This window comes from Fulmarus glacialis, unplaced genomic scaffold (assembly GCF_000690835.1).
Source record: "Fulmarus glacialis isolate BGI_N327 unplaced genomic scaffold, ASM69083v1 scaffold2285, whole genome shotgun sequence".
Taxonomy (NCBI): domain Eukaryota; kingdom Metazoa; phylum Chordata; class Aves; order Procellariiformes; family Procellariidae; genus Fulmarus; species Fulmarus glacialis.
Genome location: NW_009214701.1, coordinates 1 through 13396, shown reverse-complemented (window position 1 = coordinate 13396; position 13396 = coordinate 1). Strand labels below are relative to the sequence as shown.

Sequence of the window (13396 nt, the reverse complement as noted above, 5' to 3'; positions counted from 1 at the left end):
CTCCTGGCATAAGTGCTGGGCTTTCTGCCACCTGCTGTACCTGTTCCCACTGTTTCAACCTCTTCTTTTGTTCTTCACGTTCAAAATCCTAATGCTTGCTTACTTACATTTACGTAGTCCATTCAATGATAAGAGAGTGGCTCTGATCAGAAAGCAGCTTTCCCATCAGCCTGACTTTCAGGGCTACACACCAGGCACTTCCAGTCCCAGCTCTGTTTTGCTCTTGGCAGCGAGGTCCGTCCTTCGGTCGCAGTCCAGGCCTCTGATAAGGCTCATTTCCCCTGGCTGAGTTTCTGACAACAAATTTGTCATCTATTTTCCCATAAAAACAACTTTTATCTCTGCCAAATGTAAAATCCATGTCCCGTAAGCTGAAGTGATACCGGGTTCGCAGTTGCCTGTTGAAATAAAGCAGCCCTTGGCTGGCGCGCAGCAGCCGGCTGATGCAAGCTGAACCCGCACCAGGAGATCAGTGGGAACAGTCCCCACTGGTACGATTCAGCCCAGGACTAACACCTAGCGATCTCGGGTACGGGAGGGAACTGGTCACAGCAGGTTAAGTTGCTGGTCAAGTACAGAACAACCTCTGAAACCACACTGGTAGAGCTGCGTGTTGCTAAAAATTCACGGGCAAGGCTGCTTAGATGGCACCGCGCCTCGGTACGTGCGCTGGGGATCAGGTCTAGACCACGGTCCTGCCCCGCTGGGGCACTTCAGTTTGGGCTGGAGCCTTCCTCATACGGCCCTTCGCTGCCTGGGAAACACACTGCAGAAGCACCCTGCTGGATCAGCGCCCGCTGAAGAGGGATCTGTGTAACAGTGATTTTCAATGTCCTAGTTCAAGTTCCAGTTTGGAGTTTAAAAAAAACAAAACAACAAAACAAAACAATTGGAACTGACCCTTGACAACAGGTTATCTGACCTTAGCCTGTCTCAAGTCCTGTGGATTGCTGCTCATCTTACTTAATACTAATTCACTGAATACCCGATGTCAGAACTTTGCTGCATGTTTATGAATGCCGAAACTATTCCTTTAGTCTGGTCCACAGCTAAACTGTTTTACCTTGCTCCATATTGAATTGTTCCTGTTTTCAGCTACTTGGCAAACTGATAACTACCAAATCCCGAAAGATTTGTTGTGAAGTATTTGCGTAACTCGGCGCTTCAGTAACTGAAAGCTGCCGGTACCCCGCAGCAGATGCCAGGCTTTGGAGGTGCAGCCAGCTGGTGGGAAACGTGTGTCCCTGTACAGCCGAGCTGATCGATGTCTGCATGAGGCCATCTTGTGCCCGGTATGACGCTTCTGTTCTCTCTTGCTCACACTCCGTTCACTTACTGTTCTCAATCCTATTTTTCTATATTGTCCTGCTTACTCATTTTGTGGGTATGTATATATTTCATATTCCTTTCCATAATGATCAGAGTACTTTGCAAGCAGCCACACCTAATTGTAAATTCAAATTTGTATCCAGCAAGAGCAGCTACAGAGAGGGCTCCCATTATCGGCACAGTCTAAAGGAAGACCCCTCTCCCCCAGTAGCTCATGTCATTTGAAATTTCGGCAAGCGGCGTCTCCCCTGTACCTGCGCCCCAGCCATGTGTGGGGCTGCCTTTGGCTTTCGGGACAGAACAGGAAGGGCAGGAGAGCAGAGACGTGTTGATTTTTAAATCTTTGAATGCTAGCTGCAAATTTGGCTTCTTAAATTACTTCATCTCGGTCACCGGAGGCAGAAGGGTGGTTCCGTGTGCGATTAGATAGGTACGGGCTTGCTCAAGTAGAGGCTGGTATGCCCTCTAGTGTATTGTTTATTCTTAAAAAGCAGCAAGCTTCAGAGAGCCCGGCTTCTTCCCAGTCTTCTGGGAGGCTGTTTCAGGATCTACCAAGCACACTCTTAGGTTGGTAATGCAGTAGAATAAGTAACTTTGTTTTGTTAATTAAGTTACTCCCCACTTTGCCTAGCTGACTATGCTGTGAATAGCTGTGGTGTCTGTCACCTTTGTTCGAAACGACCCAAACAATTTTGCTTTTTTTTTCTTTTCTTTGAAACCTCCACTACTTGTCTCTTTCTACTGGAGCAGTTCAGAATAAGAACTTCTTTCTCCCCAAGAATAGCTGCAGCAGAGTGCCTCAGAAACCAGTGATTCACACAGAAGGGAGTCCTGTCCTCACTTCAGGATCTGTTTCTAGCTTCATCCCCTTGTCTTTGTAAGTAGCATAAAACAGTAGCAAAGGAAGATTAAAACCAAGCAAGAAAGTCTTGGCAGTGCACGGAGAAGCCAGCTTGGGGAGACAAGTCAGAATATGAACAAGGCGGCGTAGATCTTGCAATAGCAGCTTGGAGCAACTACGTTCCAGCTGTTTTCCCTGCCCAGTGGTGCGGGAGGGAAAGGCTAGAACCGAGCAACTGCTCGTAGTCCAGGATGGGACTGACACTGAAACCATACACTCCGGTGCATCAGGCTCTAAACGGCTGTGTTCTCCCCTTGCTCTGGCATCAGCGGGGCATGAGACGCCTTTCATTTTAGAAGCAATGGCAGCAGCTTCACGGTTCAGTGGTTCCTTTTCAAACCTTGTGTGTTGGGATCCCAGCTGAAGGTTGTTGCTCCTGTATCTTCACGAAGGCATGTCCGAAGGATGTCCTGCTGCAGTGCTGAGAGGGGTGCAGAGTATTTACATGCCCACACAGCCAGCCTTGCTGTGAGCTTACTGCTGCTCTGCGGCCAGCCGTGGTCTTACACCTCTGCGCCGGTCTTCAACAGGCCTGGAACTGGAGAGGCAGCAGACTAATCCAAAGCTACCCTCTCCCAACCCAAGAGAGGCAGGAGGAAAAATAACGCACACACGCTCTCCCCACCCAGCTCACTGCAAGCCCATGGCCTGCACTGTCTGGCTTGGATGAGCTGAAAAGTACACCTGTGCCTCTTCGTTGCCAAAAAGTAAAACTTTCAGGCAAGCACCTGCAGGCTGGCGCCGAGCCTCCAGCGGGGTGTTCTGCCTCCCGAAGCAACCAGCGCTGCTCTGCAACAGCACCTTTGGTGGGCTGCACGCTGCAGTCTGGCAGAGTCCTGCTTGCAGCGACCGTGGGGCAGGTGAGCAGTGCTGAAAGTGTGTAGCGGGGGGAGGTACTGCACCAAGACCACCGCCCTTCTTGCAGTTTACCACAGGAGCTGTGGATCTGCTCCCTGGAAAGATCTGAGCTGATCTCCAGTGACAGAAGCCATGTTGGAGCTTTGCAGACCCCAGGACAAAGCTAATGCGACGCGAGGCTATGCTGTTGGGGACCCTCCTACTGCCTGTGGATGACGAGCCAGGGAGAGGTGAGTGACCGCCCTCCTGCTGCCAGCCCACCTCCCGTGTTCTGAGGCCACAACCCTTCCACAGCTGAAGCACGGAGCCATCCAGGTACCCACACAAGTAGAGAAGGACGCAGGAGCGTTCTCTCGTCTGTTTAGCTTGTAAATTCTTTGGAGAAAGGGCAGCATCTGGGTCTGTCTGCGCAGCATTTAGCATAATAAAGTCCTGCTCCTTGTTACAGTGCCAAGTCCTCGTCAATGCCAGCAGCTCTATAGCCTCGCTGTCTTCCTTCCCAACTCCAGAGAGTTGTGCAGCTGGAAAAACCTCCTATTTCCCATGGCAGCTCCTTTATTTCTGCCTCTACAAACAGCGAACGCAGCTAAGCCCCAGAAAATGTCTTGGGCATTTTGTAACAAAACTTGCCCAACCAGACTTTGAAGCATTTAGCTGACCCATTTCCTTTTTTTTTTTTTTAATAAAATCAGTCATCAGCTTGGGGCAATGCACAGTTGTAATTTTCACCCTGACAGGTTAGAGATGCATCCCACCGTGCTATTTCCACAAGAGAACAGCTGGAAAGCTGACAGAGTTGCGTGACGATGACCCCCTTCCACGTAGCATTAAAAGCAGTCGAGAGTGCGTGTTACAAAGCACTTGGGAGGAGACTGAATTTCCATTTGTACAGTTAATAAAGAAGTCACCTGGACCCTACTTAGCAGGGAACGGCCCGTACAGTGTGATGAAGTTGGCAGCAGCCACATTTGTCTGGGCTTAGACAGGCCCCAGCTGAACGCCGGGGTAGAAACCTGCCCCCCGCCCACCACCACCACCGTTTTCTGTGTGACGGTCACGCTCTGCACCATCACTCGTAATAGACAAAGGAAAAATCCCAAAATCCCGTTCTGTTCGGATGCTTTTTCAGGCGAGCCAAGCTATGATGATTGATGTATTTCACAAACTTCATAGTTTCTTTGTCTCTATAAACTAAGGCCAAGCAGTTGTCCTCTGGATTCACTGTCAGCAGCTAGAAGGAATGAAAGTAAGGGAGGAAATCAGTGTCACAAAAATGGCTTTGGTATCATTCCTAGCAAGAAAGAAACAAAACCATTTCAAAAGCTAGTCAGAACAAAGGTCTGCTGTTGGAAAATGAACTATGTCACTATTTTCATTTTAATACCCCTCAACCTGAAGCAGTTGTTAGAAAGGGATTCTGGACTTCTTATGTCTGCTCAGCACTCTCACTAGTACTGATACTGAATGTGACCCTAGTAAACAGCACTTCCCCGGAAAAGCACCATCTCTGCTACAGCTTTGTGTCCCTCTGAGGCTTCCCAAATGCCACCAGGCGCAGGTGGTATTAGACACTGTCAGGGCCCGAGCCTTAAGCTGTATGGTGAACACTAGCCTCCCAAAGCTGAAGCCAGAGCTACGCCCACGAGCGGTAGGTAATTCAGGCGGGTGCGAGACCGAGCACCCTCAGGATGATGTTAGCATTATGACAAAGTGTAATTATGGCTCTCCACCCTCAACAATTTTATCTAATTTGCAGCTAGCAGCCAAGGGCCTTACCTCTTCATCTTCACCTTTCGCGATGTAGGAAGTAAAGCCACCATATTCTGGATCCCAGTCTTAAAATAGAAAAGAAAGATTCTTAGAAAGTTCAGCACTGTCCAGGCTCCATACAGCCTTCCTGGAGATGCCGTTTTTCCACCCCACTCCCCACAGTTCCTGGAGACAGGACGATCCCCAATTTATCTCCTGCCAGTCTATTTTTTTTTTTTTCAAATTAGAAACAACTTGAAGCAAATGTACCAAATTTGCCTTTTACCACAGACAGGCCATTTAAGGTTGCTTGGCTCTCTGCTCACACGTAGAGCAGTTTTGCCTTAGCAGATATGCAAAAGGCTTTCAGTATAATCACTGGCATGTGCCAGGTGGTTTCAGCCGTGCATTCTGGGCTCAGCTGGTCGAAAATGCTTATGTTTAGATTTTTGTTTTCACCACTATCTAACTAGCAATCAACCTAAAATGCCCAGACGTTCCTAAAGTAACTTTTGAAAACCCTGGGCTTTGTGAATTGGAGGTGCAGTGATAATTTTGATGAGAAAAGGGGCAAAATGGAAGACTTGCACTGGGTATTCTGGCCACCTGACCCTCCGCCATGCCCAGAGCCACTGCTGAGTGAGGGAAGGTCTGGGAGACGCGGCCTCTCCCTCTGCCCAAGCGCCACCTCCTGGCTCCAGCAGGAAAGGCCAAAGCTGATCCCAAGGCCACAACCCCAAATCCTTGTGTGAGGGCTATTGAAACCAGGCCTGATACAGAAGCGAGGACTAGGAAAAAGTCTGCAGAGCTCTTCTATGTAGGAAAAAGCAGGGAAATTTTGGCTACTGTAGCACTGCTGAGAATTCAGAAGTCCTTCCTTTATGCAAACCTTGTAGGGAGAGTCTGATCTCTCTTTTCTGTCCACTTACCCTCACAGCCACAGAAGAAGAGCAGGTCAAGAGCAAATTCTGTTGCTTGAGTGTCATGGACTAGAGTATAGTGCCCGTGGGTCCAGCGCCTCAGCTCCCCCGCACACACAGGGGTACCTGAGCCTGGAAGGGGGAACAAACAAGCCAGGGAAAACAATGAAGCCATACAATAGCTGACGCCTGCGAAGCCCAAGGCATGTAGGGGACAAGCCCCTGCACAGCCACGCCGTGGTGGAGCTGCGTTGGCCAGCCCCAGGAAAGTGTGAAGGGAAGAAAAAGTCAAACCACAGATCTCACGTTAACTTCTTTTCCGGAGGTGGCTCCAAATTATGTCCTTTGACCAATGTGGAGGAGGGAGGCCAAGGTTTGCTCTTTGAAAAGGGCCAAGCTGCGATGTGCTTTGGTTTAACCAGTTCCTCGTTTTGTTTTGGGGTTTTTTTTTGCCCCCAAGATTTGCACTAGTGCTCCAAACTTCAAGAGCCAGCAACCTATCTGTTCTTGAAGTACTGAAGCTACCAGATGCTTCTGTGAAGAAGGATATTGCTCTGAACTCACTCTTCATGTGCCATCCCAGGAGGTACATCAGAATTTGGGGAAGCCTTTTTTTTTTTTCCCCTCATTGCTCTAACTCAGTTTTCAATCCATGCGGCCCCAAACTATGCCCTCCTCATATGTGAGTTTAAAATCACACGGCGGGAACATGGCAGATAGAAGAGGCAAAATGACTAGCTGTGGAAATCAGAAAAACAAAGCCTTTGTGCCAGGTAAGTGCTCTAGTGGGATTTTCAGTGGGACTTATTTTTTTTATTACCTTTTATTTCAGTGTCCGCTAACTTGTCTGACTCAGTACAAGATGAGCATTTTCAAAAATTCTACCCTTAAACTTCAAAGCCACCATTTTAAATAAACAGCACCAATCCATGAATCCAAAATTAACCTAATCTTTTATAGCAATGATATCTCATTGCTGACAACTAAGTGATTATTTAGGCTGGCAGCATTTTCTGAAAGGTTAAATCCTATTTTTAGGTATTTGTTTTCTAATTCTAATTATCTTTACTTCTGGTTTGTTTACTTTCTTCCTTTTGATTTGGTCTCATACAAGAATCTGCTTTATATGAAGCAGGAGTGTAACTATTGGCAAAAGATTATTGGGCAATTAATTAACACCCCCGCTCCTCACCCATGCCTTGACTCCTACAGAAGTCCCACCCTTAAGACTTAAGTCTGTTCAAAATGGTATCTTCAAGTTAGTCATTATTTTATTCCAAATTCTTTTGCAATGGTCGCTTATTTTGGATACCCAGCCTGACATGCTTCAAGTCCCATGTTTGTGCTGGTGCCTCGTGCCGGCTGCAGCACAAGGTGAAATGCTAGTTCCATGAAAATCACTGGGAATTCTGCTGCCAGCATCCTTAATGTCAGGATTCTGCTCAAGTCCTTTCACGCTGCCGCTGTTTGACTTACCATTCTGCGTCTCGCTGTCTTGTGCTTCAGGGATGTTGTCAGGCTGATGGGGATTGCTATCGGCGTGTTGTTCAGCCTCTTCCTGCTCAGGTTTGGGACTGCTGTGCCCGGCAGTGTCTGCTGCTCTTCCTTCCCCAGCATCTTCATCCTCATCAGAGGGAGCCAGGAAGTGCAGCTTTAGGCCAGTAAAGTTAGAAAGCAGTAAAAACAAGGCCTCGGAGTGTAAGAACTGCAGGAATTTCTTCAGGATGTCAGGGAGGCTGTCTTCCTCTCCTGTCTCATAGAGTCTGAAAGACAGCAGAGGTATCAGCAGTGGGGAACCAACAAGGACCACGTCCATGGGGGCAGCATCAACCAGTGCAGCCTCATGGCAGCTCCTGCTTGGCCTGATCAATAGGTGCAGGGCGCTGTCATTCCCCACCTCTTATTGGCAGGCCCCCGGCTACTCCACTGGATGTCTTTGTTCTCCAAAGCTTCACACAGTAGTTGGTATTTCTCTTTCTGCGAGAGAAAGATAGTGCAGAAATGTTAACATTTAGCTCCCAGGTCTCCCTTGGTGTGCTAGAAGCAGTCATTGACTAGTCTCAGATAAGGCACTCTAATTTTTTTCCTAACTTGTTTGAGGTGCCTAAGGACTGCTGAATTGAGGGGCATAGCCTGGGTGGGCATCACGTCTTTTCAGTGCCGGTGACCAACAAGCATCAAATGCTACTTGATTGTCTGCTGGGTGAGAATGCAGTTTCACTGAGATATGGATGATGCCCAGTAAACCAGAGGTGAATCAGCCTTGAGAAGCAAAGCCTTTCAAGTAAGACCAAACCATTATGGGTCACTTGTTTCACACACAGGTTGGGTTCCCCAAGTGCTGCGAGAGCTTGAGGGACCGGGAAGGACACTCTGGTCACCACAAGGCTAGGAAGCAGGAAGGATGACATGTGTTTCCATCCTTCTGCTTTGCTTCTTGCAGGAAACAAGAATGTTGAAGCAAAGTTTGTGATTTTTGATGAGTCCCTGTGCAGCAGCGTATGGGCAGGCAGAGGGGATCTACCCTCAGAATCACAGAATGTGAGGTTGGAAGGGACCTCTGGAGGTCATCTGGTCCATTCCCCTTTAGGGAGTGAAACTAGAAGGTGTTTTAGTTAACAGCCAAACAAGCAAGGCCTCTCCCAGCCTGCATGACATGTGGTACCTGCCAGCGCTGTGACCTGTTCTAGCAGACCACATCAGGTTGAACCACTGGGCTTACCTTAAGAAAATCTTTCAGGAGAATTTCTGATCGCTCCTCAAATTCCTCCTGGATTTGAGCTTGGGAGTCCATGTCCAAATAAACTAGATTGATCCACTCATATAAGATTTCATGCTGGAAGGGAAATGGATTTGAATGCTAAACTTGCAAAAGTAAAAAGGATTCCCCAATTCCCCCTTACCCAGCTGGCCACAGGGCTGGATTCCTCCCCACACACACTCCATTCCTTTCTTTATATCATTATTTCATTGCACCACGAGTATTTGCTGCGTTCTCTGCACTATTGTAGGTATGCAAAATATACAGAGTCAAGATATACAAGAAAGAAACAAACTACGAATTTATGGGCAGGAAACCAAACGAGAGAATGGGATAAGTTAAAGATTAAAGCATCCCCAAGCATCAGCGCATCCCGTAACAGGTATTCCAGGAACATGACTGAAATAGAAATGCAGATAAGCAGATGTAGGCTTGTTACTCACATCATAGGGGATGTGTGGGCTCCTGGGCAAGGCAGCTTCCATGTGGCGTGCAGGTCTCACTATTGATGGGCCGTGAAACCAGCCGCTCACTGACAAGCGGCACTTCTCCTCAGACAGAACTTCTGACACCTGGAACAACGTTGAGCAGCATGTTAACTGTTTAGACTACAAAACATTTAAGGACCAGCTGTAACGGGCACCACGTAGACTCGATGTAGGAGATGGACCTGACTCTGGAGAGCCTACTGCATACACAGAGAAGTCAGACAAGGGCTAGACCAGGCTGGATTATTCTTGGCTTACAGAAAGAAGGCTTAAAGCAAACTCTGATGCTCAAGTCCATTGTAGGTTTCAAGAATCACAGTCCAAGCTTTTACTCCAAGCTCCCAGCAGAATCCACTCCCTCTCTCTGAAAGCTTTGAGTCATTCTGCTATTAAAAGTAACTGCATTTTATTTTTCTACCATTTATTCTGTTGAAGAACCAGCTACCCCAGGCTGCAAAAATGAGCCATCACAGCTTAATCTGGAAACTCAGAAAACACTGAGCATCTGTGGGCCACAGCAGACTATACTGGTCTACTTTTTTGTCCTTTACTTTTTAAAAAGTGCTGTAACACAAGCCATCATGAAGGGCATTTGCCTGATACCTTTGGCTCTTTCTCCACCTATCTAGCAGACTAAGAGCAGCCCCTCTATCCTGGCATTTAACCTGGTCTGTGGAAACCCTTGGTTTTCACACAGTGATGGCTTCTGTGAAATTTGATTTCATCATATTGTGCAGAGGTACGTTAGGCTAAATTGAACAATTTCACATTCTAGGGTGCTGTACTGTAACAGTAGTGTGAAGAGAGAGCCATCCCCTTATGACTGGTTGCAAGCCACAAACTGTTGTGAATTTTTGAATAGCACATAAAGACTTTGCACTGTGTTTTTTTTTTTTTTAGAACAGTCTGATGGAACAGGAGGAAGAAACACAGTCTGTTCCGAAAAGGTTTTGGCTCTTATTGATTGTTACAGAGCTGTAGTGGCCCTTTCCTTGCATGACTTAGAGGTGTTCTAGGTTATTTGGAATAGCTACCGAATCCTAAATCACTTGGGAAATGGAAACCATTAAAATGCCTGGCATTTGAAGCTCATGGACCCGCTCTGCTCAGCAAACACCCACAGCTTTATTTGCTATCTCCTGAAGAAATGTAAACCATGAAGGCCAAAACCTGAAGATCTATTAGGAAGTACTGACTAAATGCTCTTTGCCCAATGCCTGAGAGGGATTTAAGGTTGGCATGTGCTGCGAAGGCTTCGTATCAGTCTGACCCTTACGCGGTCCTCTAACCGTAATTTGCAGGCTCTATGCTTTACTGACGAAAGGATCAAAGAAATGATTCAGTGGTTCAGCAAATACTCTGGGCACAACCAGCGAGGTCCAGAGCTGGGAGGCTTTGATTCATGGCACTCCCAGTTAAGATTAATGCTTATTTTAAAAATAAGTTTATGATTTAAACTGAGTTCATTGCCTGTGTTAACAGTATCAGAGACTCTGCACAGGACTCTGAATAGTGCTAATGTGTGGGATTATGTTTAGGTTAGTAGGAGGCAGTCACAAGGTTAAGTGGAACATGGATTTTTATGACAAGATTAAACCACTACCTGAAAGCAATTAGGGCAGTGACCAAGTAGATGCTTCTGTTAATTAATTGTAAGACACAAATGACACAAAAATAAAACCCTAAGCAGTCTAGGTGAGGCCACGGCCAGTCTACATCACTGATGATCTTCCTCTCCAACCTTCTGCTCTTTGGCCCTGTTTGTTACAGTCCATGGTATTCTCAAGTCCACAGGAGTTTCAAATTTCAGCCAGGGGTTTGTATCATGCAGTTCCACAGATTATTCATCCTGTTTCCAGCCATCTTCCTGATAAGTGCCATGAAGTGCTACTTAACCGTATCAGCATTTCTACTGCAGGGTACGGCACTACATCTACATTACAGAGTGGGTAAAGCTGTATCTGCAAAGTGCCCTATGGGCAAGGTGATGTGCTGAGGAGCTCTTCTGGAGCAAAGTCATGGCATCCGCATGAAAAATGTGAGCTAGTTTAAAAGCAAACAAACAAAAATCTCTCTCATCGCCACAGCCAAATCCACAGCAGTGGCTTGCCAGGAGAGCAACACAAAACAGATGGAAGTTTTCTCCCCTCAAGATGATGAAACTAGAGTGACGGTTTAAGTTGGCTTTGTCAGCTCGTGTCCTCCTTGAAGCCCTTGCCTTTAACACACAGCGCTTAGCATGAGGATCCATTCTACCCACACTTCTCCCTTTCCCTTCTCCCTCCCCATCAGGACTGTAATAACACACAGAGTGAATAACCACAACAATGAGAATCAAAAAATGAACAAGAGACAGCTCCTTGCCTGGTGGAAAGAGACTGGAGACACTTCAAAGAAAACGAGCGTGTTCCACGAAGGCACTAATGACTTGACAATTTGCTGTGGCTGAAAGTGTTCTGAGGAGGAAGAAAACATACTCTGGTTAAGATATGAACTGGAACTCACTAGAAACTGCCATTTCTCTCTGACTTCATGACATTGCGGCTGGCGAGACACCTGGGTATAAGGGATGGAGCCCAGAGCAAGGGCTTGGTGAGGAATCAGCAGACTTCTGTTGCTGGAAAGGGAAGTTATCCCCATCACTTTAGAGTTCCAAGCATCGCCTCCACTCTTGGCCCTTGCAAAAAAGTGGGGGGAAAAAAAAAGATTCCCCTCATCTTTAGCTTCTCCTTTTCTCTACTGTTGCCCATTAGCATTGTCTGCAAAGACTGACTGCTACAGCCCATCTCTAAGGTGCAAATTTTACATATACATCAGCTTCTCTGGATTAAGGAGAAACTCTTTTATCTTCCTTGTACTGTTTGAGGAGAGAGTTCCTGCAAGGGGCACATAAGCTTCATCTTTTTCAGCCACCTGAGGGTGAGCTCGGAGCTCTTACCATCTGTGCTATACAGGTCCAGCGTTCCCCCGTCGCTTTTCTCCCAGGGTGGCACGAGGTACAGGATGAAAGCAATTCTCCGGCCTTCCAGCTCATCATCGTGGCACAGCAAGACATCTGCAATTACATACGTTTTGCTGCAGTAGCGCCTTTCCAGTACACACATGATTCATTCCAACGGCTGCTTCCCAGCTTTGTCCCCACAAGGATACAACAAGAAAAAACACGCCCTCTCCAAGAACTGCATTTTCACTTGTCAGCATCACCAGCCCAAGATTTGCAAGATTAACTTCTGTGGGATTGCACTGCAATTGGCAGATTAGCCCACTCTGAAGGTACGGGCAGTTATAACTCATCATCCACCCTTCCACGGCTGTCACCGGGCACAGCGGACAGAGATTCCTGAGCTAAATAATGATTCAAGCTCTTTTAACTACAGAACTGCCCTTTGAATAGGTTTGTTGCTGGAATAGAGCGGGGGGGAGCCTTGGGAACAGAAAAGCTGGACCAACAGTTGGTTGCGCAAAAGGCTCTTAAAAAGTAGAGCAGACAGCAGTAAAAGCTTTCCCCTTCCTACAGTGATTTTTCATGACTAAAAGGCTAGGAGCAGCTGTAACCTGGACTCACCAAGGTGACATTTTAGCATCGGACTTCACAAACTCAATAGTAGCATTTGGAAACTGAACACGTCATAACCGTGCATGGAAGCAGGCATGCAAACACGGGCTGCACATCTCCAAAAAAGCAGGGGCTTGCAACAACACTGGGCCCAGTTAAAGCCATCAGCAACGTGACTGCAGCAAGAGTTTTTCCATAATTGGGACTTCATTTTCTGAGACTTTGGTTTGCTGCTGATAGCTTCTAGGACCCTCTGGAACTAGAAAGGGGCTGTGGTGGGTTATGCAATGAATTATTCTCTAGTTTCCTATACACCTATAGAAGCTTTGGGGAAAGGATCGCTTATAGACTGACCAGTATATTCATATTTAGCACAGGAGATGTCAATAGTTGGCTCCAGCTCTATCTGGGTCACAGCAGAAAGCCACGCTCGGAATTCTTCACACAAAGCATGCCTGAGAAGACAAGCACAAGGTACGTGTCCTCCCGTGTTATAAAACACATCACCATAGCCTAAACTAATTTATTATCTCCCATTTAACTTTAAACAGTTAAAGGAGCTGTTTCTGCCGGAGACACTGTATTCCTGTAGGACCACACAGGAGCCGGCCAGGAAAACAGCCCAGCGCTCACAGCATCACCAACAATAACCAGCAACGAGTGTGAAATTAGTTGTAGGGGGAACAGGTAAGCATTTCAGAAGTGACGGGTACAGGAGGGCTGAATCATCTTGCACTCGGAGGAAAACCGGTAACTGCCCTCAGGGCCACGACCTGCAGAGAGCAGATTCAGCTCTTCAGGGCCGGTTCCTGCCTGACCACCGTGGCAGAAGGC

At 47.2% G+C, this 13396-nt stretch overlaps 1 protein-coding gene across 1 annotated transcript; it reads right to left on the bottom strand.

Moving 5' to 3' along the window:
• Positions 1 to 4100: 4100 nt before the first annotated feature.
• On the bottom strand, positions 4101 to 13017 carry OGFOD1 (2-oxoglutarate and iron-dependent oxygenase domain containing 1; the record flags this gene model as incomplete). Its single annotated transcript, XM_009578632.1, has 10 exons — positions 4101 to 4319; positions 4865 to 4923; positions 5767 to 5889; positions 7234 to 7520; positions 7655 to 7734; positions 8480 to 8593; positions 8962 to 9090; positions 11371 to 11462; positions 11945 to 12061; positions 12917 to 13017. Coding segments are annotated over 10 exons (1264 nt in total), but the record flags the coding sequence as incomplete, so codon positions are not given.
• Between the last annotated feature and the right edge of the window lie 379 nt (positions 13018 to 13396).